The 26,349-nt window shown below is 45.1% G+C and overlaps 1 protein-coding gene across 1 annotated transcript in view; it reads right to left on the reverse strand.

Annotated features, from left to right (window-relative positions):
- The window catches only part of LOC144755929 (glucose-6-phosphatase catalytic subunit 1-like), a 128,176-nt gene extending 119,751 nt beyond the window's left edge, over positions 1 to 8,425 (reverse strand). Inside the window, exon 1 of the mRNA XM_078645331.1 lies at positions 8,139 to 8,425. Coding sequence (XP_078501457.1) covers positions 8,139 to 8,356 — 218 coding nt within the window. The 5' untranslated portion in view covers positions 8,357 to 8,425. The remainder of the gene's footprint in view (positions 1 to 8,138) is intronic.
- Between the last annotated feature and the right edge of the window lie 17,924 nt (positions 8,426 to 26,349).

A 26,349-nucleotide genomic window follows, 5' to 3' on the forward strand; every position in this document is an offset into this window, starting at 1 on the left:
TCTCCTCGTTCTCTAATGAAGATAAAAATATCAATGCTGTTTGTGTGGTGCAAATGTTATATTTGATAAAGATAGGTTTAAGGTATTTTAGCCTAAAGCACTGATAAAATTTGCAAAAAAGCAAAAAATGGCAACTACTCTGCCTAGAGGTGCTATCGCATGGACAGGGTATGTTTGAACTAGTCTTTGTATTTGGAAAAGCAACCAAGTGGTGTACTATGCCCAGTCTGACCCGTGTTAAAACGTACTGGTGAGAAGGGCGAGTCACAAATACAAGATAGGATTGTAGTCCGGGAGCTAGATTTAGGTCTTTATAAAATTTTATAGTAACAAGATTGCCAACGGCTTTGTCTCGTTCAGCCTTACGGAAATTAAGAAACGTTATCTTGATTTCTTTTTTTGAAATGGAGACAACCTTTTCAGGCTCACGAAACACATCAATATTAAAAAGAAGTAGATACCAACGATGAATGTATCTTAACCATGATACACGTGAGGAGTGATCCAAGCCTATACAGTCAAGGATAATATCCTTGGTGAATCGAGTCTCTGGCTTAGCCCAAATAGAACGCCACAATAGGAGTGGCCGAACTGCTGCTAAGTCAGAAATATACTCGATCCCAACTTCTTCGTGGATCAGCTGGATGGAGGCAGAAGGGGGAACACATAACATCCTCCTTAAGAACTTGTTTTCCTCCTTCTGCAAGGAAATACCCTCACAGTGACCCCACACCCCTGCCCCATACAGAGCAGAGGAAACACAGCATACATTATAAATGTTCATCATATCTAGAATACTTCGTGAGCCGAGTTTAGAGGCAAAACGAAATATGCTACTAGTGGACCGTAGCATTTTTGTTTTTACGGCCTCAAATTCCGCATTCCAAGACCCTCTATTATTATATGTTATTCCCAGATAACAAAAGGACTTAACAGAAGTTAGCTTTTCCTTATCAAGGAAGAAAGTGTGCTTTACCTGCTTGGCTGCCTGACCACATGACATTACATATGTCTTAGTTTTATTCACACGAAGCCGCCTAGCTTGAATGAACTGCATAAAATTATCAATTAGGCGCTGTAGGCCCAACTGTGTTCGAGATAAAAGAACAGCGTCATCCGCATAAAGTAACAGCGGAACAGGTTTACCATCAATCAAAGGGGCATCTGCTGGGATGTCAGTCAATGATCGGTCGACACCATTAATAAAAAGGGAAAATAAAAGCGGGGCTAAAACACAACCCTGACGTATGCCCCGTGACACTCTAAAGAACGGGGTACATTCGCCAAGGGTGCCATAGCGGACTTTACATGAGAGTTTTTCGTACAATCTAGCTAAAAAGTACACTATTTCCCTTGGTGCCCCGGCGTCAAGCAGAACCTCCCAGAGAATGTTATGGTTAACCAAATCAAAAGCGCTGCTCAAATCAGCAAAGCATAAAAAGAGGTTGCCACTTTTGGCCACAGTATATTTACTGATTAAAAGGTCCAGATTTACGCATTGGTCCAGTGTACCCAGGCCTTTGCGAAAGCCATATTGGACTCTAGTTAGTATGTTAAAATCCGTTGCCCAGTCTTCTAGCCTCTTCAGCAAAATCCTACTCATCACCTTTACAGAGGCGTCCAGTAATGAAATAGGACGATAATTAGAGGCCTCTGCCTTGTCACCTTTCTTATGTAAGGGAATAATAATCGATTGACCCCAAGTAGAAGGAAATTCACTTTCGGCCGCACAATTGAAAACCCTCACCAAAATGGGAGCCCATAACGCTGTTTCGTCTTTGTATAAATCCAACGGAACCCCATCGGGGCCAGGGGCCTTTCCTCCTTTACTTAAAGAAATAGCTTCCTGACATTCTTCTAGTGTTATAGCCATCGGAAGGGGCAACCATGAGTTTATAACTGGTGGTGATAACTCAGAGGTTGACCTTTCTGGATTAAATATTTTAGAAAAATGGTTAACCCAATCGCTACATGCCACGTATGAGGTCAGTTCTGGGACATTTTCTTTATTGAGAAACGGGCTGTTAATTGTTTCCCAATAGAGTTTACTATTTTTGGTCTCAGCCGCCTCCCTCAACTTATCCCACGCCTCAGACTGCAGAACCCTTTTCCTTTTATTAATAGCTATTTTATAACAGGCCCTGAAATATTGTATGTCCGTCTTAACACGTGGTTTAGTGCCTAGCGCATTCTTTAGGTCACGGAGGGCGACTATACATGTCTTATCAAACCACCCCTGTTTTGGACCACCATTGGCTGACGGGGTCTTAGTAAAAATACCATCAATACAGCTATTCATAGATACAAAATAATCTATTAAGCAGCCAGAATCACTGTCATCATCCAAGCAATAACTGATTTGGTTCTTGCAAAGCATAACGACCTCCTTCTGCTTAGTTTTGGAGTTTAAACCAGTCCATTTAACCCTCAGGCCCTTTGGTCTAACAGGCACTATATCAGTTGTACATTTACCACCTGGAACTAATGAAGTACCATGCCCCAAGAGGGTAACACGTAGGCTATTGTGGTCACTGAGACTTTCTTCATTCACATACAAATCCGTGTAGGCTCCACTGCTGGACATCAAAATATGATCAATAAATGAACCTGCACCCCTGCCTGTAAATGTAGGGCATATAATTGCCTGATTATTAACATTGCAATTTAACAGGGTCAGATCTAGCATGACTAGCATATTATTTAAAGTGGAACCATAACTGCAGTGTTGAAAATGGGGAGAGTCCTCCCTCCCCCCCTGATCTCCCCAATGGCTATTTAATGCTGCATCGAAACCACAGTTATTCCCATTGGACAGATGGCAGGGCTGCAAATTAAAATCACCAGCCCAAACCACCTCAGCCTTTCTTTTCGAGATATCAAGAGCCTTATTGATTTCCCTTTCTAGAGGCAGTAAAATATCCCCCCTAGTAACATCAAAAATATTATTATAAAAATTAACAATAACTAAATCAATGTTCTTCCTGCACTCCACCCTAATAACTTGGCTGTATGTCCCCACGGTTGTACTGTATTTAACCGTACATTCACACAGCTTGGTTGACATTAACAATAAAAGGCCCCCCTTAGCCCTACCCGAGCTAGATTTAGTTGCTCTAAGGCAGAAGGATACATACCCTTCGATGTTAATGGGGTCTGGACACCATGTTTCCTGAAGTAGGATTAAATCAAAACCCTCACCCAAAAAACTGGTCCAAAAGGGTGTACCTAATTTGCCGGTAAGACCAGCGATGTTCCAAGAAATAAGAGAAATTCCTGCTGGTTTTCCAGGATTACCACCAACAGATATCTCCGACTGATTTGCTGGTGGTAATAAGGCAGGACCCTCTTCCCGAATGATGGTAACTGGACTCAGGCTCGGACTAGTAGTAGTTATACATATATCAGAACTACCCTGATTACCTATGTACTGGGGAGGTATTGGTAGTGCCGATGTAGTGAATTCGTGAGGTACAGCAAGGGATGTGGCAGAGGAAGAAGAAGAACGCTCCATATCAAGAAAGGGCTTAGGAATGTTTAGGTCCAGTGCATCTAGAGGGCTAAGTCAGTCTACCTCATCTAGCACGGCATATCTGTTTGGGTGGGCGAATTGTGAAGACATTGGGTTTTGGGAGTGGGGCGGGTCCTGCCACATTTGTTGCCACGGATGTTTGTCTAATTGCGGTGGCTGGAAAGATTGCTGCCATTGATAGGCAGGCTGGTGTAAAGGTGGCGGAAGATGAAAAGGGTGTTGCCAATGTACTTTAACTTGCTGCATAGGAAAAAGTGAGGCATTTGGTAACTGCTGCTGTAAATTAACATAATGTGGAAGAGGAGGGGGCGGATAAGGTGGTTGCAGCCAAGGTTTAACGGCTTGCTGTGGAAAAAACCCCGGTCCACTGTTACTTTGAAAAGTGGGACAGGGGGGGTTAGGTCGTGCGGGTTTTGATAAAAAATGTGACAAAGGAAGTGGTTTAATTTGAGTCGCAGGACCACTATTGGGTGCATTACACACATAACTAGCTGCCCCTACATCCCTAAAATTGACAGTTATTACGTCCCCTACTATTGATTTCTTACTTCTGCCCACCCAATCCCCTCTCCGGACGGTAAGAATTTCGCCGTTCATGCTATTAGGTAGGGGTTTATGTAGATGGAGCCATTGAGCACATTTGTTTCTAAGCTCAGTAAACGTTTCTTTAACTCCCTCTTTCAATGGGGGAACTGCTGTCAACACAACAACAAAAGGAGAAACCTCTGGTGGTAGATTGATGGACCTGAAACGTGCCTGCTTCGGTTTAGGCCCTTCAGGTTTATTTATAGAAAGAGGTGCGGTGGTTGAATTGGGTTTCCCTGCTACTTCATTAGCTTGAATAGATGTGGTGGCAATATTAGCAACAACAGGGTGTTGAATCGCCTGTACAGGGACATTCCCCTTTGGAATCGGTACAGTTATTGGTTGAACGGAGTTGTTCGCTGTTTGCGACTCAAGAGATACAGAGTTCCCAAGGGCTACGCTACCTTGGACCTTATTTAAAGCGTCTTTAGGGGACTGGATGCTCGTTAAGCATTCAGAGACTAAATCTGTAGTCCCTTGCAATTGAACATGCCCTTGTCCTTGCTTTTTTTGTGGCCATTTGGAGTGTATTAACGAAGTAAGCCTGTCCACTTTAGAAATTAAAGGTTTGATTTGTGCTGCTAAAGTGGCTTCAAGATCTAGTTTTAAATCTGTAACCATATTTTGCACCCAGCACGGGATACCTGATATCATTTGTGGGGTAGGGGAAATCAAATTGTGATTCCTAACCGGTGCTTTTGCTTTACTTTTGCCCTTCGATGTAACCTTAGGAGGGTTAGGAGCCCTTCTCCGGGGAACAATGGGTACAGGGGCTATTTCCACATCATTAGACCCACTCAGACTCGGCTCCTCTTTATCAGGCGACTGACATGATTCTAGATCTGGTGTACCCTCCAGGTCTTCGAAAGATGGATCCGAGTCTGATTGGGCAACCGATAAATCAACAGTATTCGGTACAGTCGGAACACTGTTGGTAAGCATGGTTATAGGTAAGGAGCAATTATTCAGAGTCTGCATAGCAGGGGATTTAACCTTTGCCAAAGGGCCCAAGGATGAGCGCCTAGCATTAGCAAGGTCCATAGAGACTCTTTTTTCCAATAATACAATACTTTGGTCAATTGTCTCGTGCACGCGTGAAATAAAAAGATCAATAGGTCCTGTCACCTGAGCTACCGCCGTAGCTTTTTTCGCGCAACTTCGAGTTCTACTACGTGTGGTCGACATTTTAGACGATTATGGTTATCAAGGGCGAAGACACAAGAGTTCTGGGCCAGGGCCGTCCTCTGCCGTCCTTGAACGGCCTTAAACGGCCCGCTCTTTGCCCGGTCTTCGCCCCGGTCGTTGCCCCGCGCGCGTCCCGCGTCGCGGTAGAACTGAAGCCAGTAATGAAGGCGAAGGTTGGGGGCGTGGCCGCCGGGGGAAGAGGCAGCAGCTGTGTGCCGCTGAGGCTGCTGGACCTCGCAGTCCCCCGGTAGGCTCCACGCACAGTCTGTAGATTAAATCCTCTACCTGGGAGCGCGTTACTCACCACGGACTGTGGATCCGCTCACACCAGGGAGGACGAGGCAAAAGGAACGATGAGCGGCACCCGCGGAGCGGGTGTCGCGAACAGTTGCAGGAGATGGCAGAAAACACACAGCACGAGTCTGGCTCCTCACAGAAAGCAGGTAAGCCCAGAAAGCGCCAGTTGACCAGGGAAACCAGGCGATGTTAAAGCGAAGGCTGGGGGCGTGGCCGCCGGGGGAAGAGGCAGCAGCTGTGTGCCGCTGAGGCTGCTGGACCTCGCAGTCCCCCGGTAGGCTCCACGCACAGTCTGTAGATTAAATCCTCTACCTGGGAGCGCGTTACTCACCACGGACTGTGGATCCGCTCACACCAGGGAGGACGAGGCAAAAGGAACGATGAGCGGCACCCGCGGAGCGGGTGTCGCGAACAGTTGCAGGAGATGGCAGAAAACACACAGCACGAGTCTGGCTCCTCACAGAAAGCAGGTAAGCCCAGAAATGACCTAATTTTCCTGCCTCCTACCTTAGTCAGCCAGCTGCTAATACTGTAAGTGACGAAGGGTCTATGTAGAGTGCTACTGCCCATTAATGGTCAAATATATGCAGAAGTGGCTAAAACCCTGTAATAAGACACCCCTTTAGTGCACTGATGTGCGTGTACGCATAACACAAGTCATGGTTTACAATGCAATCAGTGTTGTGCTGTGGGTGACGGATGTCCGTAGCCTGAAAAGTGCTATCTTAATAAAATCAATGTACGTCAAATTCGGAGGAGTGTTTTTCTGCATTTTCCCAGTTTCCTCTGACAAACTCGAACTGCCGGTCGTGATCATCTGCACGTTCTGTTTTTTCTCTCAAGGCCATCGGAGCCGCCTGCCCCTCTATTGACCAGAGAGCAAACTCAGCCTGTTGGGAAACTTCAGCGTGCAAAAGCTTAAGAACTAAACAAATAAAACGAGCCTGAGCAAAGAAGAACAGAAGCAGAGGAGGGGTCTTGGTAGGGGGGAGGGGGAGGCAGAATTAGTAAGTGGGGAAAGCCACTGAGACAGTGGTGTGTAGAACTCCCTTTGCAGATTTAAAATTCCAAAACAGGTGGACATTTACTCGCTCTCGGCGGCATAGAATTGTTCTTTAATTCTGTATCTCAGACTCGTAAATTTCCAAAATATATTCCGCTTTATAAAAGTGTACGGTGGTTTCATACAATGCATTCGTTTTTTTCCGTATCTGTATTGTGCTTCTCTTCAAAACGGTTCGCAATGTATGTGTGCGTGTTATAAGATACAAGACTATTCGATAAAACTCTCTAATTTCATATGCACCAATTTTAGCTTGAAGGAATCTGTGTTTCTCAATTCTGCATTCCAAGTCCAATTGCAGAAAAAAAGATATGTAATTTTTAACCTAAAACACAAACAGAACTGACATTTCTGTGGACAGTCTGGTTTCTCACATTAAAATGACTTGGTAATTTTGTATTTTTTTTGCAAAATACATTTGGTCAGGTTAGCTGCTGGAGAATCTCTGGAGAGCTTTTTTGAATCCCATGGAAATTGTTCCCAAAAAATGTAATTCTGGTAGAGTTATGCACGCAGTTTAGAATGGTAGCACATACCTGGAATTGCAGCAAAATTTAGTTTTGGTGGCTTGGCTAGTTTTATTGATGCAACATCCGGTCAACCATGAAGCATGTGGTGGTGGACAGTACAAGGGTTGAACAATGAGCACTGCGTCTGACAAGTGCTCCTTGACCAGTAAACCCATCACCTTCAACTCTGAGATCTAGGGGGCATATTATCAAGGGCCATATCGCCGCTTTAGCGGGACTTTTTCTTGCTAAAGCGTCAATATTTGTATTGCTCTATCAGTAAGCTGTCGCTAACAGCAGTTAGCGACAGCCTTTATGCGAAAGCTACAGGTTTGGGCCCGCTTTGCATGTTAGCGATATTAATCGCTAATGACATGCAAAGTGGGCGTACCCAAACTGTTAGCGACTGAAAACAGTCGCTAACACAGCTATCGCCTATTAGCAAGGCAGGGGAAGCGATAAAAAAATCGCACTAAGCACGATTATCGCTAAAACCTAACGCCTACTCAGACCACTTCTTAACCTGTATATCCAATGGGAGGTGGATATTCAGGTTAAGTCCCCATTAGCGATGATGCCTGAATATCGCTGGATTCCCAGCGATATTCATGCATTTCACCGCTATCGCCGGATATTTTATCGCTTTGGAAATAAACGTTGCCAATAGCACGTTATCTCTGCAATGATATCCGGCTATCGCCGGCGATGAAAAAAAATGCGCTAAGCACATTTAGCGATAATTATCGCTATTTGTTGCTAATATGCCCCTAAATTCAATAATTGTGTCTTCAGTTTCTACTTGCTCCTCTGAAGAAAAAATTGCGCCCAATTCTTTTCTAGGGGTGTCCTATTTCTTTGCCTCACAACATCCCACTTTTCAAAGTTTAAGTATTGAGAGGTTAAGTAAGGTTGGAGAAGCCTGAAGTTCACCCACCAAACTCCAGCATTGTCGGACAACTTCCCTACTCACCATTTGAAGACCAGGTTGAGCCAGTCGCCGATGATGGCCACCCAGATGAGCTTGATGCCCACCGCCTCGCACAGGTGGAACCAGACAGGGAAGAAGACTGCGAAGGTGTTGCGGAGGTCAGCGGCGAAGGAGACGAAGATGAACCAGTCCTGGGAGCTCTTGTAGTTCACCTGGAGGTACTGCACCACCTGGATGCCCGCGCTGTGCAGATGGTCCATGGAGGCCACGGGGCGCTTCGCCTCTCCAACAGCCTTCCTCGCCGGTGGAAAACTACAACTGACAGCCTCTGAGCTCCTGTGCTGGCTTATATTTCAGTTTGGGGCCCGGTCACTCACTTCATGAAGCAAGCGAACTTTAGACCTTCCAGTTCCTCTGACCCAAAAATATTGACAGAGCTACCGGCATGAAAAAGACCAACCAGCAGGTAAAAGCTTCCCGCGCTGGGCCCGGGGTCAGTGTGCTTAAGGGTTTCTGCTATCACATTACTTCGAGCTCATGCATCCTGGAGCCACCAAAGAATGTGTGAATAAGGCTAAAATACCAAATACTTGCGTTCATTAGGATAGTGGGTTTGCAAAAGCTTCAATGAATATGTGCAGGAAGATGGTTTGTATCCATAAAGTTGCTTGTAAGGTTAAAAAACTATCTATGAGAATGCCCAATTTAAGTATTTATGTTAGTGATTTGTAGTGACCCCGAATATTTGCCTGCCTGCTCCCTCAGTGCAGTATCCAGCATGGCAAACAGGAAGCAGGTACAGGCACTGGTCAAGCTGGCACCTGATGTCCAATTTGTGGGTTCAGTCCCCTAGCAGTCGGTCCAAGGCTGATCTAGGGAGTGTAGGCTAAATCTCAATTCCACCATCTGTATAAACTAAGAGTGCTAAAAAGACTGACTTTACAGTATGAAGCGCTATGGAGAAGTTGGGCATGTAGCAGTGCTTAATTTGTAAAAGATGAAGTGTCAGGCCTGCATTTCTTCTCACTGTCAGTGCTGCTGAATGTCAAGTTTGCCGAATACCAAGCTATTCTAGTCTTGATTCTACCTCTGGCCTCTTTCTTCCATCACCCTACTGCTCCTGTCTCTTTATCTCTCTCTTGCATTTTATTTTTCATTCCTTCTTTCTCCCTTTGACACTGTTTTTCCTGTATCGTTCTCCCTCTTTCCTTTCCCGCCTTTCTCTCTCTGGTTCCTTGATACACACCGATGATGAAAACCAAGTTCCACCCCCCAAAAGTGAGTGCTGGTGCCAGCCAGCTTCAACCACCAGTCAGGATTGGGCACTGCATGTTCATCCTTTTAAAAGGTAGACATTAGATGTGTTTGACCTCTCTCTGCCAAGTTCTGACGTGTGTTCCTCTGTAAAACTTTTAAACATGGCCTGGTGTGACTGGTGACAGCCAGAGCCCTGCTGAGCTGCTGGTGATGCCCAGAAGGGTAGGAACCGTTCACAAAAACCTTTACTTTGGAAGAGTTGCGTAGTAAAAAATATTGCACGTCCCCCCACCACCCCCGCAAATGTGACGAGGGGCCCATGAGTTTCCCATATGTCACCGATCTTGGGTTGAATAGTGACCCCTCACGGGTTAGGGTCTTCTGCAGAGTTTGGGGCCCTAGTCCTGCAGCGGCCAGAGTTACACCCATGTTTTGGAATGTGTCTACAACATTTTTACCCACTTCACTGAGTATGGAGTCGGTATAGGAGTTGCTTCCCTTGTGGGCATTTCTAAGGTATATGGGGAAACTGTGTGCATTAAAGTTAGATTTGGCCTATCCGGGATATTTGTGAGCTTGGCGGGCATTTCCTCACTATATAAGGTCTTTGTAGGAATTGTAGTAACTGTTGGAGACAGCAGAAGGCATGAAGTACCTTAATAGAATGTACATTTCTAACATACAACATATGAAATTATCGCCTCTGCCAGGACCAAACAAGCTCTGGCAAAGCAATAGGTCTGGCATTTATGGGCTAATGCGTGTAAAAACATGCCTTCACAAATGCTGTTTACATGTGTTGTATGTAAAAAATGATTTTTCTCGCATTAAAGCGTACAGGATTGGCTTTGGTAATGCTGAAAAAAGTAGCAAAAAAGGATTTCTTTTTGAGTAGAATACATATTGGAGCCAAAGAATTGAGCTTTACAATGTGGCGTCTGAGTGTACTTTTCAGATATGGACTTTCTGGAAGTGTGAATGGTACACAAAACAACCAATATCACGAGGTGAGAGAGTAATATGCCTCTAGGTGACTCATTGCCAACTCTATGTATAATTTACAAAATGGCAGCAGTAGGTGACGTAGATAGCTGCACTGAGAAGCCGGACCTAAACAGGAACTAAGCCAAGCTCAACCATTCCCAATATAGCACCCAGGTACCTTTGCAGTGATACATGTTCAGCTTACAATGAGTCATTAGAAATGTACTCGATATTTCCTTTTGCATTTCTAGGCCCAAACATAGAAGTTTGAACAGAGGAGCTGACTCACGTGCAGGTCATAGGTTTGGATACCAGCCTTTCTGGCTTTTGAAGTTAATGGGTACAACTGAGTTGTGTAACTGTAACATCATCAATTCTCTCTTACCTTGTGTGAAATGTGCGGTTTATTATTTTGTATAATCTCAGAGGTTGACTATGTGAGCGCGTACGCTAATAAAATTTGGCAGCCGCCATATTGGATTGCTGATCGTCCTAAAGGCGAGCAAGCAAGGACAGCTTGGTCAGTGGAGGGAATAGAGAAGAGATTGGGGAGTGTTATGAGATGTAGGCAAGGAAGACATGTTGGAGAGATGCAAACAGGGAGACTTGTAGACCAAAACATTGGATAACAATATTACATGTGTAGAATAAGTGGGGTAGGTGAGGAGGCCAGTAGGACAGTGTTGTGAATGGGCAGTAACAAACCTATGAGGGGGAGTGCAAAAGGGTTAGCAATCTGTTATTTAGTGCCAAGATACCCTTTCTTGGTGAACGTGCGCTTTACAAATGTATGTTATGTTATGTCAGCCACTGCATCAAAGGAGACTCATACTGTGAACTTGCTGTGCAAATCTGAAGGATTGGTCTGTGCCACAGCACTGACCAGAGGAGGGTTCTTGGCTCTGGGAATAATTCACTGGTTATCATGGGTTTGAGGCAGCCCGGGCTTCTACAATAGGTTGAGACATGAGTCTGTTTCTCAAGTATCCAGATGATGGGTTGAGCATGGTGCTGCTCAACCTGGCAGACAAGAGTTGGCAGGGTTAGTGTTGAAACGTGTTAGTATCAAGACAGAACATAAAAGTGGCACAAGCAGAATGATGCTGGGCTCAGGGTCAGAGAAAAATGTGTGCAGTCAGAGAATTGGTAGATTCTTCAGCAAGCTGTAGTGTCCGGGCCTCGGCAGAATTAGAAACAAACTGACTGGCAGGCGGGCAGAGGACAGAGAAACAGTAAGAAGCTAGTGCTGGGAGACATCAGGACAGGGAGGAGCAGGTAGAAGGGTAGGCGAGATGAGCATATGGCAGTAGAAAGCAAGGGTAGATATAGAATCAGGTTGCTGCGCAGAGTTGTAGGTGGTGTGTGTTAGACAAACACCGGCAGACATGCAAGGAGATTGTGTTTAGGCAATGTAACCATTAGCGTGACAGGTGAGTTTAGGTTTAAATGTAGAAGCCTGGACTACACAGGGTGGAAATGTTGTAAACCCTAGTTCCTGATGAAGGGGCATACAGGTAGATCTCCTAAGCCTCAAGAGGCTTTTAGAGTAAAGGAGAATGGGCAGGTATCTTTCACTCCTTACCACAATGAGGTATGCCCATATGAATAAGGAGTGTGATGAGTCAGAAAACCCTGTCAGAGTAACTCTCATCTGCAGAGGGAGTGTTGTTTAGAGATACGTAACCCCCGTCCTGGACCCTAGATTTAACCCTGGGCGTAGTTTGCGTAGTAGCGCTACGCGTAGCTACGGAAAGTGCTCTTCGCACTACACAAGATACACGTAGCACTGCGCGAACTGCGTAGTGCGCTGCTCGGGATGATTTCACAATGCCGGATGCTTGTTCGTACTGTGCAATCATTGAAAACGGTATCTCGCACAGTGCGAGCTGTCATTTTCTTCGGCTCGAGTAGATTTTTACTCGAGCGGCAGCTTTCTCAACGCTGACTGGTAGTTTCTCATCGCGAGCGGTCGCCGGGAGGTTTATTTTCCACGCTTGCGATCGCCAACTTGATGTTGCTGATCACGAACAAGTAGAAAGTCTCGCCCGGATGTTATTTTGCCCGCTCGCATTTGCCAACTTGACGTTGGGGACCGCGAGCGAGCAAAAAATGCCAACTACGCAACGCGACACGTTTTTGCACTGTGCTACGTGCAATTTGCGTAGTAGCACAAACTATGCAAACTATGCGAGCGTAGCGTAGTTGGCCGCTCAGGGTTACCTAGAACCAGTAGACACCCACAGTTGCTGGTATTTTACAATAATATAAATCTTATGTATCAGTGTCATGGTAAATATTACAGTAATCTCAGCAGTCGTAATGTTAAACAAGGTGAATTTTAGAAATAGCTCAGACACTTTACATCGCACATCCCTATTCAGTGGCAGCTTCTCCGCTAAGGCTTATGTTATTATCATTTATTTTCTCCTACTTCCGCCCGCTTTGCGTGAGGGGGTGGGGGCAGGGTAGGAGTGGTAACACACTCCTAAAGTGCGCAGTGACTGCTTGGCGGGCTCACTTGGGCCTCCCAAAACAGTCTTGCACACTTCTCATGTTCTCCATGGCGGCTGCATTATAGCCTACGTGGAGAACATGCCCAGGCCACCAGTCAGTGGCGAGAAGGTACGTTTTTTTTATTCCCACTTCCCCCTGTGTCCTCCCCCCATCCTGCCCCCGCAGCCCTACCTCCTGCATCCACCCCCTCCCGCCCTCACCCCCTACTTCCGATCAGTGCTAGCCGCCACTGTCTCTACTACCTCCATTATATTAGTTGAGTTCCAACCTAATATTAATATATGCACTATCAGTTTCATGGTTATTCTACTGCCTGAATGGTTATTGGAAATCCCTAACTATTTATATATATGTAAATGGTAAAACTATATAAGTATCTAGGGATCATTTTTGATGACAGAGTGTCATTTAAACATCATTTTACCAACACAAAAGCCAAAGCCACCACACTCTCTTTTGCTTTTAGAATGCTGAGAGATAAGCTTTTATGTCCTAGTTATGAGCATTTACTTAAGGTAATGAAGACAAAGTTGATTTCCTATCTAGCCAATGGGTCAGTAATCTTTCTAGGTAAAGACTTCAAAATCCTTGATAATCTAAAAATAAAAGTTATCTTTCGAGTTCTGAGAAATGCAGGGCATGCTAAGGTTACACTGGAATTTGGCCTGAAAAGTCAAACCCTAGTGAGACAATCTGTGTTTTTAAAATGTTTATATTATTTTTTTTCGGCAGGCCCTCGCACTCTTGCAAATCAGTGCTGGCCGGAAGTAATGAAATATGAGTATGGATGTATGACGTTACAACGCATGCTTTTACCACGCATGCTGTTACAACGCAAGTATTACAACGCAAACCTTTACAACGCAAAGCGCTTTGGGGTGCTGGATAGTGAATAGTTTAATTTACTATTCCAACTCCAGTCCCCGTGGACACTAGGGAAGGTGTTGGATAGTAAATTAAATCTATTTCCTATCCTAGAGCGCCCCCCAGCGCAATGCGTTGTAATGGTTTTCGTTGTAAAACCTGCGTTGTAAAAGCACTGCGTTGTAAAAGTTTCGTTGTAAAGGATGTTTCCCATGAGTATGCAAGTGCTTGGAGAATTTATCTAAGAGAGTCTAAGCACTTTTACATCCCTGCCTTTTGAACATATGGATAGAAATAAAGCTGCATTTATACAGATATTAAATCAGTCAGCAAATTTCTTATCGGCTATATTGGATAAGGAGGAGGTTTGCAAAACAAATGCATGCCTGGTCGGTCATTAATTCAGTTAATGAAATGGAGCCACAATTATATTTTATCTCCTATTTAAAACCGTTTTTAAGGGATACATTTCTCATCCTAAGATTTGGCCGTTATTCCATGAAACGCCAAGATGGCCACAAAATTGGTCAATATATAGTTGTAGATTATGTGGTTTTCATAATGAAACGTTAGTACATGGTATGCATTTGCTCCCGATTGCGTCAGGAGATGCTAGCATTGTTTAAAACCACCTATAAGGAAAATGGGGTGAGAACTTGTCGGCAAGCAATTATATCCTGTCTTCTGAGAACACTACTCGCCTATCAATCTAATTTGTAAAGTTTATTCTCATAGTAGAAATAAAGTTAAACTAGGAGTGTCCCCAGATAGAAATGGTAAGCAATTATGAACAGCAAGCTGCCCGTACTGTTATTTTTAAATGCCTATGGAGTTGTGAGACTCTAATAGATCTAGTTTAGATTTGAGAAGAAGTTTCCCAAGTGCTGCAGTTAAACTGCTATGAAATTATAAGCCCCATTACATAAGGCCCAATAGATTTAACCCAGCCTTGAGAAAAGCACAGAGGCATTTTATAGATCAAATCTGATTTTTTTTATTTCATATGAAATATGACTCTAGTAAAAGTAGTACAGCTTGAATGAAAAGCACAATGGTACTTTAATTTAGAAAAGTGCAATGAAACGAAGTGATGACTGTCTGTACGGAAGATTTTATAGATAAGCTTGTTTGATAAGCTATGTCTCAATAATGAAATGTAATGTAAAAATATGACATGAAATCTAAACATCAGAACAAAATGTTATTTTAGTGATGGGTTTTTAGTGATATCAATGATTTTAGTATGACATGATAGTCCCGAACTACCTCAATAATTATTTTGGTTCTGAATTTGATGATTGAAGAAATTAACACTGCTTCTCTAAGTACTTTTAACTCTATTTTTAAACAATCCCGTGCATTTTATATATTCTCTGATTGTAATGGTTTTTATTATTTGACAATAAAGATTTACTTACGTGTTTATATGCGAACACTGTTAGTATCTCCGCATGCCTCAGAAAGACATCGGGTTTGCAGTCGAATAGCAATACTTCCTCGTGTCACCTTAAGAATCAGTCCTCGTGTCTTCGCCCCCCAAAGCAGCTTTCAGAGAATAGAAAATGTCAGCTCTTTTGTTTTGTAAGCACAAGTAGTCAACTCACCATTCTGAAAATATTGTCTGAAACTAATATGGCACTCTAACACACATGCTATTATCATTACTATTCAGAATAGTAGTTTCCTAGGCCATATGCTGGACACACAACCACACACTCATCCAGACACACACACACAGTCTCACCCTTCAAAGAGTTAGTACTGTCATACTGACATACAGTCGAGCCTGGCTTGCATGCAACGTGTCTGTATTTCAAGCAAAGCCCTGCACACACATCAGAACAACAGGCCCACATAAGATAATGGATCCAGGATTAAAGGGATGACTTCTGAGTTCCACATGTCCAATTTTAGACCATTAGTAAGTACTTTCCTGGACTTCTGAGGGGGTACTTAATATGGACACCTGAGTCAAGGCTGGTGATGCACTACCTAGATGAGTAAATAGCAATTTGGCGATCTTCATCAACAAATGATTGCCACATTCTCTACTGTAATAACTGTAACAATATTGTAAGAAGCAATACATTGTAAGAAGCAATACGGTGCACTACCTACATGCACGTAAACAAAATTGCACTTAACCAGTTTGCATCTTGTGATTCTCAATTAGTGAGAAAAAGCGTTTAAGGCATATGTGGCTTGCATTTTATGGCCAAGTTGAAAGGGAATTTAACATAAGGTTCTAGAAACATAAAGGGGCATATTATCAAGCCCCTATCGCCCCCACAACGTCACTGTTTGTGATGTTGTGGTGGCGATAGGGTCAGCTCCCTACTATCAAGGCAGCGTTAAGCCACTTAACATGGCTTAACGCCACGTTACATGGCTTAATGCTGCCTTGATAATAGTGCTCCTTTCACACTAAATTTAGCATGAAAGGGGCGTGCAGTGGGTGTTGCGGTGGGCGTTCCACCACAACACCCATTGAATTCGACGCTGCCACCTATTATCAAGGTTGGCAATAATAGGTGGCAGCGCCGAACTTAAACCAGGAAAATCCTGGTCTTAAGATGGCAAAAATAGGAGAAATGCTTTTTTTCTCCTCTTTTTTGCTTTTTCCATGTGTGCTGCCTTGTGCAGCACAGATGGAAAAAAGCAAAATGCCATGCTTTGTTTATATACAGGAAGGTGTCCCTTCCTGTACATAAACAAACCTTTTTTAAAAATGCCATTTTGTAACTTACATGTGTGGTGCATGAATTAGAACACACATAAGTTACAAACTAGCAGTTTAGGTTTGTTTACGTGCAGGAAGGGACACCTTCCTGTACATAAACAAACTTCCCCGCTCGCAGACACCCTTGCACCCTGGTGAAAGGGTGCCTGCGTTGGTGCTAAGTTGTAAAACTTAGTGCCATCTCAGGGGGAAACGCGAGGCTGCACCATATCCTTTATAATATGGTGCAGCCTCGCGTTTCCAAAGTGGCGAAGAGAGGCGTTAAGCCATGAAGGCTAACGCCTCTATATGCCACTTCCTTGCTAATATGCCCCCAAGTGTCATACAGCACAGAAATCAAAAACAATGATCGAGTATAACTGAAATAGTCATTGTAGTAAGTAAGGAAGTAAACTGATCACTACGGGCCAGATGTACGACCCTTTAATTTAGCGCCTCTCAATTTGTGACTCATTGCAAATGGCAAATTGTGAGGCGCTAAATGAAATGTGCAACAGTGTTAATACGCTGTTTTGGAATTCCCAATGGGGTCGCAAATTGCGAGGCTCATTAATATTAATGAGCCTCTCGCAATTTGCGAGCCCATTGGGAATGCCAGCCCTCACAGGGATGGTGGCCTGCTGGGCTCAGCAGACCACCATGTCGGGGACTGCTTTAATAAAGCAGCTTTTTTTTTAAATGCCGACCGTTTTCCTCAAAGGAAAAAGGGATACAATTTTAAAAAAAATGAAATGTTTTTGTTTCATTTTTTAAGGGCAGGCAGTGGTCCCTGGGACCACTGCCTGCCCTTAAAAAATATTTTTAGAGACAGTCGCAAAGTGGAAGGGGTCCCCTGTGGACCCCTTCCAAATTGTGACTGCATTACCACCCTCTTGAAGAGTATGGTAATTTGCGAGTGTTTTGCGACCACAATTGCGGTCACAAATCATTCACACATAGCATTGCGGATGCAATTAGGAAGGGAACGCCCCTTCCTGATTGCGACTCGCAATTCCAAATAGCGACTCGCAAATAAATTGCGACTCGCTGTTTAGGAATTGTACATGGCCAACAGTGATTTTGCATGCGATAAGAGGTTCGCAAACCCGTTTGTGCATGCAAATCATGTCTTACATCTGGCCCTTAGATTATTAATTGGGAATAATGGTGGATGAAGAGATTAGACACTGTTTTTTGGAAAAGTTCTGAATGAATTGGAAAACTTCATGTGCTTACTATTGATTAGATCAGAATGTTTATTGACAGAGATAGAAACTTGTAAATAACTCATAAAGAAGCTTTCTGTGACACGAATGACAGAGAAGAAAGAGCAAAGAAAAGGATTAGCTAGAGTTTTAAAAAATACTGAGAGCTCTGCAAGTGATGTCTGTTGGAAGAACTGTAAAAAACATATGGTGACCTCTTTTGTCATAGTTAAAAAGGATTTCATCACTGTACATTTGTGATGAACTTTCACTTTTCTCTGTATCCAAAATGCACCAAATAATACCATGACATACAATCCTTTTAGATGCTTTCCATTCCTTATCACCAGTGTCGACCATTAGGGAAACTGGCTGGTCCTCCTTCTCACATGCCTTCACCGAGCACCTGCTTAAATGTCAGTCCTTAAATTGTTTGTACTATCCAGTCATTATCGGCTTTCCAAAATTTTTAACATCTGTAGCACTAGAAACAGTGCCATTCCAGTGAAAGCTAGAATTGTCATTCCTTACTTACAAAGACAAGCTGGTTGACAACTATTGCCTCGTCAGGAGCCATCTCCCATCATGGCTGCTCGGAGCCATTGCAAACCCTCTTCCCAGCCTCCCAAACAGCATTTTCTCCTCTTTGCCCAACCTTCCTCGACCAGTTTCTGCAACCGGAACATATGCGGTGTACGCCGAGTCAAATTGCACCCTTCTCCTATCGACCGGCATTGAATTATCTGCTGCGACATTCCTCCCTTCGACCAAACAAAGATGGTGTCCGGGGAGTTGTGAATAAACGACTGGTGCTGATTTAAATGCACTGTAAGGCCATCGACTACCGCTCCACCCCTGCATTCAACTCCTACACCCCTCAACCCTGTCTTCAAAGTTACTGCTGCCCCCACTAGAGTGAGACAGCCGCCATTGACTCTTGTAGTGTAACCAGTCTGCCATCTATGCACAACTGCTGCTTGAGAGGGACAGACATGCGAGCACAACCGACAGTGTCCTCCGAAATCCACCTCTGAGGCGGTGAGTGGGGGAGCGAAATCAAAACAGCCACATCCAATCCCAATACGGGCTTGTTGACCTGATTGAGACTTTTGAAATCCCCTATAATTTCTAGTCAAATACTCTCATTTTTACTCGTTGAGCCTGACCCTAAAATGGAGCACACCCTTGTATTTTCGCCAGTGAGGGTAGATATCCCTTCTGCCAAGAGGGTCCTGATGTTCTTCCAGGATTAATGGCATAGCGAATTTAACTAACCCTAGAACTTGTGGCAACTAGAACTAGCAACTGAGTCATCGAGATTAATAGACTCGACGTGCCTGACTTTAAGATGGCTGCCAAACCACATTCCTTCTCCTATTCTGCCATCCTCGCCAGCTCCTACCACCCATCTTTGGATTCTAGACTTTTGATCACTTCCTGATCCTCACTCTATTCTGGCAGAGCACGAAACGCATACATGGCCGATTCCTGGTGGAGCTGCTCCGACAGTTATAGGGGAGATTGGCTTTGGCACACTGCTATGGCCGTCACCTACCCAGCTGGACTTCGGACATTTGTCTCGTTTTCTTCCCCGCTGCTGTCTCCTTCCTGTGGATTATGAGCTTTCCCTGGTCTTTCTGATCTTGATTTTCGTGTTCATTCATTTACCCCAGTGTTGTATATTTATTCATTCTATAACTATTGTGAAACGTTTGTAACTTGTAACACGTAGTTTACTTGTGTAAAGCGCTCTGATACATCCGGGTCTAGCCAGCACTATATAAAACTCAAATAAATAAAATAAAAACCTCATGACTTCTTTTCTAGATGCTGGCAAAACACAGCTCCATGGCTACCCAGAGGCCATGCTGGCCCACCTTAAAGGCATTCGACATGCCACAATGCACCCCGTCTAGGGTCTGAGGAGATATCACCCACTATGATGGGACTTCACTGGCTCACCTTGTCAGACCACATCATCATCAAAACCAGGTACATATTCTAGAAAGCCAATATGATCAGCACCACCCCTGTCTATCTGGCAAACAAGTTAACTACCTCCATTGGCTCGCCACTAAGGGAGGGTGGAGCTGGCGTAGTGCCTCTACGTGTAGCGCCACAGATATTGAAATAACTCTGTGGAGCTCTGCTCCGCTCTGCTCTCCTCTGCTCCCTCTCCCCTCCCAAATTCTTTAAAAATGATAAAAGAAGGCACCTACCTGCGTTTCTGCCGCCTCCCCTGCCTGGCCACTCTCCTTCCTTCTCCTCGCATCCTTATTTATTGAAAGAAACACTATGTTGTACGTCTTGCGCATGTGAACTCGCAAGAAGTACAACGTAGTGTTTTTTTAATGAAGAAGGACACAAGAGGTGGAGTTTTGCCTACCGCCGCGTTCGCAACGGAGCGCGGAGTAGGCAAAACTCCGCAAACTCCGCTGGCGGAGTGGAGTTACCCGCCCAAGGTTACTCTCCACCCTCCCACAGTCAGGATACCATCAGACTGGGATGGAAAAGGTACAGACAAGAAGAATAAGGCAATACTCCACCAGTTATGCAACCAAGATCTCAAGCAACATCTCTGGTTCCCGGCCCTCTCCAACTTAGGAAAAAGCTAAAGATACACAACTTTAAAGAAAACTACATCACGATGAACTAACAGTCCACCACCACTCACAAATCTCAGCTTCCACCCCAATCACTGATTGACTTTATCTTTGCATTTAGCGCTGCTGGGATGTATATTTGTGCTGTACAAATACGTAAAAATAATAATGTATTATTTTTTATTTATTTATTATTATTATTATTGTTATTAATAGCATCATTATTATTACAACTCCAATAAAGACTATGGTAGGACCATGAGGTGAACAAATGGCGGGCACGTTTCTTGGTGCGAGTGATTGAAACATTTTACTAGGTACACTAATGGAAATTGTACGAATGACTTGATTGCGATAGTAGTTGTCATTATAACATTTTGTGGATTTATTGTATTTGTGTAATAAATAACAATTCACCAAAAGGATGCCATTGGCATGGAAGATGATGTGATACTCCTCAAGAAGGGGGGGATAATCCCAGAAACCCATGGACTTTTTATTAACATAACTTTAACATAATAAACAATAGCTTTCAATGGATGACACACCTGTCAAATACAGGGGGGCCGCTATCTCTGGTGCAGCACGTGCAGTGACACGGGGCCCGGGCATGAAAGGGGCCCGCAGCGATTCAATGATGGCTTCTTTTTAACCCTGGGCGAAGCACTACGCTCCGCTCGCGGAGTTTGCGAAGTTTTTGCAACTTTGCACTACGCGAGCGGCACGTAGCACAGTGCGAACATGCGTAGTGCAGCGTAGCGTAGTGCAGCGCTCATTTTTTGCTTGTTCGCGGTCCTGAACGTAATGTTCGCGACCGCGAGCAAGCAAAATGACATCCCGGCGAGATTCTCCACGCGAGGAGGTCAGGTTTCTCATTGTGAGTGGTTGCGCATGCTCGCGACCGCTCTCAATGAGAAACTACCTGTTTGCGTTGAGAAAGCTGCCGCTCGAGTAATAATCTCCTCGAGCAGCAGAAAACTACAGCTCGCACTGTGCAAGAGGCCGTTTTCAATGCTTGCACAGTGCCAGATGCTTGTTCGCACTGTGCAATCATTGAAAACGCATCTTGCACGGTGCGAACATGCTACTACGCAGCTCGCGTAGTGCTACATGAGGTTCGCGTAGTGCGAAGTGCACTTCGCGTAGCTTCGCGTAGCGCTACTCCGCGAACTACGCCCACCCTTACTTCTTTTACCACCAGACCAAGGATGGGAGGGCATTTTCCTTACTTGCATTGTGGCCCTTGGCACCTTTGTTTTGCCACTTCAAGGAGACAATAAATAAATTATATACATAGTGATAAAAAAGAAAAAAATATATGTATTCATTCATAAAGTTAAATTGGGAGTTAGAGTACTCCAGAAATAGAGCGGATTTCATGCAGAAGGAAACTATTTTCATTGGTAATTAATTCTGGCTAACAAACCATCTGGTAGGGCTTATCCACGGAGAGAACATGGGAAGCAGTTCAATTGAGTAAAAACTTTATCTTACTTTTTCAAATGATACAGGTAGACAAACTAAAGATGTGACAGAGATATGGTTTTAAGCATAGTTTTTTGATTCCTGAAAATGTGGAAGGCGCACCTACAATACTAATTTTTTTTGGCCCAGGAAATCCCCCAGATAATTTTCCGGCTTTGAGAAGGATGATGGAAGACGCCATGTGTACTAAGGAATGGAAGCTGACAAAGAAGTAACAGATGGTGGATCAGTACAGTCTTGGTACAACGTGACAGAGCTCAGAGACTGTGACAGAGACATGTAGCTTTTTTCAATGAAAACGGCATAAAAATCACTCCCCGTGATGAGGGTAACATAAAGTGTTTATGTACTTTTGAGCATGTTGAGGCACTTTCGAGAAATGTTTAATTATATGTTACTGTAGCTGCATAAAGATTTAATTCTAGGGAAGACAGTATTGCAGTGGCCGTTCCCATGACAAAGAGGAGGAGCGTCGCCTCACTGCTCTTAGAGCTGTGAAAGAGGGAAAAATAAAACGATAATAACTGAACTTTGTCATTTTATTTTTGGTTGCTGGGTTAGGGCGGGCGGGTTGGTGACTCAAGGAGGAGGAGTGGACTATGTGCACTAAGGGACTGATTACAATGTCGGTCGGAAAGGCAGACTTGGAAACAATTCTGACCAACCGATTCCAAAGGAAAGGTAACCGTTTGGTCTTTTCTAGTCAGTTCTGAACGGCATTCGGAGACTCCGAGTCGGTCTGAGCCGAATCGTACAGGTCTATGGACCGCGTTACCGACTGACCTTTTAAGATGTCGGATTCGGACAGCCTTTCAGAATCGGTCTGTCTGACACGAAACGGCTGATGGAAACTGACTTTGGGGGCACATAGCAGGCCCCTTTTCACCCTGAGGCCCTAAGTGCGCATGACTGCTTGGCCGGCTCTTTTGGCACACTTTGCATATTCCCCACTAGGCTGTAATGGAAAGCCTGGTAAGGAATATGCAGAGGGTCCCTGTCCCGATCTGAGCTCTGATCCATGGCGCTCAGACCAGTCACAACGCTGCATTGCAGGGTTGTGATTGGTCCAGGGGAGCCTGTGTGCCCGGGTGCCTCCTGCAGCTTCTTCCAGACTGGAGTCAGGAAGAGCAGAGAAGTGGAGGAGAGATGCAACCTGCAGAAAAAATAAGTGAGTTAAAAAAAGTATTTTACTCTTCCACCCGAATTCCCTACTAGCCGCCACTGCAGTGCTAGGTAGATTAGTCGCCGTAGGAATCAAAGTACACACTGACTGGCCCCTTTAAAGTTTTTGCCAGTGCTGACAATGGTGTGTGTACCAAATATACATTTTCTGAATGGTCGCCCCAGTTATTTTGCTTTTTTCTGGAACTTATTTTTGATGGTATTTGGATTCTGAGCTCCGTGACACAACTTTTCATGACTACAGCATGTGTGTTCTGATACTAAAAAATAATTGGTAAAATTGATTTTACCCAATTGGTTATTTAACCTTCCTCTAGGACCATAATAGATGGGACAGAAAATACACCAATGGCATGTTAGCTAAATGTCATATGTGGCTGCAGTGTCAATTTATACAGCCATCATGGCAAACATATATGCCTGTCTAGCTCTTGCTAAGCTACAGTCTAAAGGCACTGCAGTAGCACATGGTATAGAAAATAAAAGTGTCTTTGCCATGTAGGAAAACGTATATTTATAAATTAATAAGCTAGCCCTGAAGTGTACCTTGTAAGCCATAAGGTAGGGTTTCTGATATATAAAATGTGGCATACTGTACATTTCCAAAGTGTGGCCTCACAGTTATAGAAGGCCTAAAAGTTATTTCACTTTTTAGGTGCAGCTAAATATTGCCTAGGACAGGACCATATTAATTAAAATATTTGTTAGTTATCTCTGTCCGGTGAAATGCTGGTAAAGCCCTTCAAAGTTATTTCCGACATAGGACCTGATTACTAGTTTAGGTGTTATTTATTGCAGATGATAAATAACAATACCACGGGGTACGTTATGTATAGTGTGCAATAAATAAAACCTATTATGAGTCTGTGGTGCATAACAGGTGGATTTTGTGTTTAACTCACCAAAGCCCGCACGATACGGTAAGTACTGTACAATATTCCCTGTTAAATTTTGGCCGGAATGTAAGAAAGTTTGAGTTATTGAACACATTCTATAATTATTGTATGCGTTAAATAAAACAAAAAATCATAATTTCGACCAGCTCGTAAACAGGGGTGTATGCATGGGTCAGATTTAACCAGACCACTCGTAATCACGCCCTGGATCTTCAATACTTTGGTCCAGGCCAGAACTCTACCCAGCAGCTCCGTTTCCTCCTCCGCATCGCCGGAGCCCAGAGCACCTCCCCAGAGCAGGGTTCGCACACACAGCCCGCTCCTTTGCAGAGTTGAACAGAAGTACTCCCTTCGCTACTTGCTGCCTTCTTCTGCTTGCCTTTTTTCATTTCTCTCCCGCTGCTCACTGGTATCTTTCCCCTGGTGTATTTAACTTTATTTTATTTCCCTGCAACCTGCCGGTTTTCCCGCCGCTGCTCCACTGTGGCCACTCCCCATGACACAGCCCCTGCTCCCGCCTCCCTACCTCCAGTCCCGCCCCCCTCCCCTACTAAATGGCGGCCGCTGCGGCGGAGCGTGTGTGACCCTAGACCTCTGTCCAGGCCAGCACTCTCCCCAGTAGCTCTGCTTCCTCCTCCACATCGCCCGAGCCCAGAGCGCCTCCCCAGAGCAGGTTTCGGAACTGCAGCCCACTCGTTTGCAGAGGTGAACAGCAATGCTCCCGCCGCTACTTGCTGCCTTCTTCCGCCTGCCTATTTTCATTTCCCTCCACTGCACACAGGGATCATTCCCCTGGTGTCTTTAACTTTATTTTTATTTCCCTGCAACTCGCCGGTTTTCCTGCCACTGCTCCCATGCGGCCCCTCCCCCTGACACCTCCCCGCTCTGCCTCCCTACCTCCAGTACCGCCCCTCTCCCCTACTTAATGTCGGTTGCGCCGCAGTGGCGCCGCTGGCACACTTATGGTAAGCCCGTCTGCGCCCATCCGTGACCCGGCGGCGGCCAGCACCAGGAATCCTGGTTCTCCGAAACCCCACCGATACATCTCTGCCACCTTTCACGCACTCAACCCCGGAAGACACAACGACTGCTACAGAGCAACTCCGAACACCACCCAAGGACAGTTCTCCTGCAGACTCTGCCTACGATCCTTCACCATCAACCGCACCCCCAAGACCGCCGAAAATTCACTGGATGCCCGCACCACCGGAGCCCTCACATGCATCCTCCTCAACATACGCTCCCTACATCGACATGCCTTAGAGATCTGGGACCTGCTCAACACGGAAACCCATTTCCGCAGGAGGGACGAACATCCAGTTCAGCCATAACTCACAGCCCCCTGGATGGACCACCACTGCGTACACTTCACATTCAACACTTCCACTGGACCCAAACTCCCCCCACGCCCACCTCATAGGAACTGGAGCAAGATCACAGAGGAGCACCTTAACACCACCCTCCTCCTAGACCCACCCTGCGCCATGACCAACGCCAAATCCGCAGCCAAGGAATTTCACTGCTAGATCTCCAGCTGCACTAACAAGCTCATACCCCTCCGCCACCCCAACAAACAACGACCTCTGAAAGCCGGCTGGTTCACCACCGAACTCCAAGTAGCCAGGCGCTCCTGCAGACGACTTGAGAAAACCTGGTGAAACCAGAAAACCATGGAAGACCTGAACAGCTACCAGGATGCTCTGAAGGAATACCACCAGCGCCTAAGTGACACCAAGTGGATTTTCATCAAGAAAAAGATCCACACAAATGCGACCAACACTAAAGAACTATTCAACGTCATACAGCAATTCACCAAATCCCCCAGCGAAGCCGCGGACATCACACCATCCCAGGAACTCTGCAACCAGCTCAGCTCCTACTTCCATCTGAAGAGAAATGCCCTCTATGACAACTTCAGCTAACAGACCCCGGAAACCCCCCTCTCGCCACCACCACTCACACAGTGCCGATCATCAGAGCCTGGAATCCGGCCATCGTCGAACACACCACAGTGACCATGAAGAACACCCACTCAGGAGCCGCCACGGACCCCTGCTCACCGCACATCTACCACAGGGCCGCCGCCGCCATCGCGCCCGAACTAGGACATACCATCAGCGCCTCATTCGAATCCGGCATCTTTCCCGATGACTGGAAGCGGGCGGAGATCATTCCCCTCCTCAAGAAGCCCACGGCCGACCCGACAAACCTGAAAAACTACCAGCCCATCTATCTCCTCCCCTTCGCAGCCAAAGTCACCAAGAGTCTCATAAACACCCAGCTGACCACCTTCATCGAAGAGAACTCCATCTTAGACGTCTCCCAGTCCGGATTCCCCAGCAACCACAGCACTGAGATGGCCCTCCTTGCTGCCACCGACGACATCCGCATGCTACTAGACCAGGGACACACCACAGCCCTCATCCTACTAGATCTCTACACAGCCTTTGACACCTTCTCACATCCCACTCTCGCAGCCAGACTCCATGACGCTGGGATACGAGCAACCGCCCCCTCCTGGATCCAATCCTTCCTCTCCGGCAA

The sequence above is a fragment of the Lissotriton helveticus genome, chromosome 5_1, assembly GCF_964261635.1.
Source record: "Lissotriton helveticus chromosome 5_1, aLisHel1.1, whole genome shotgun sequence".
Taxonomy (NCBI): Eukaryota; Metazoa; Chordata; class Amphibia; order Caudata; family Salamandridae; genus Lissotriton; species Lissotriton helveticus.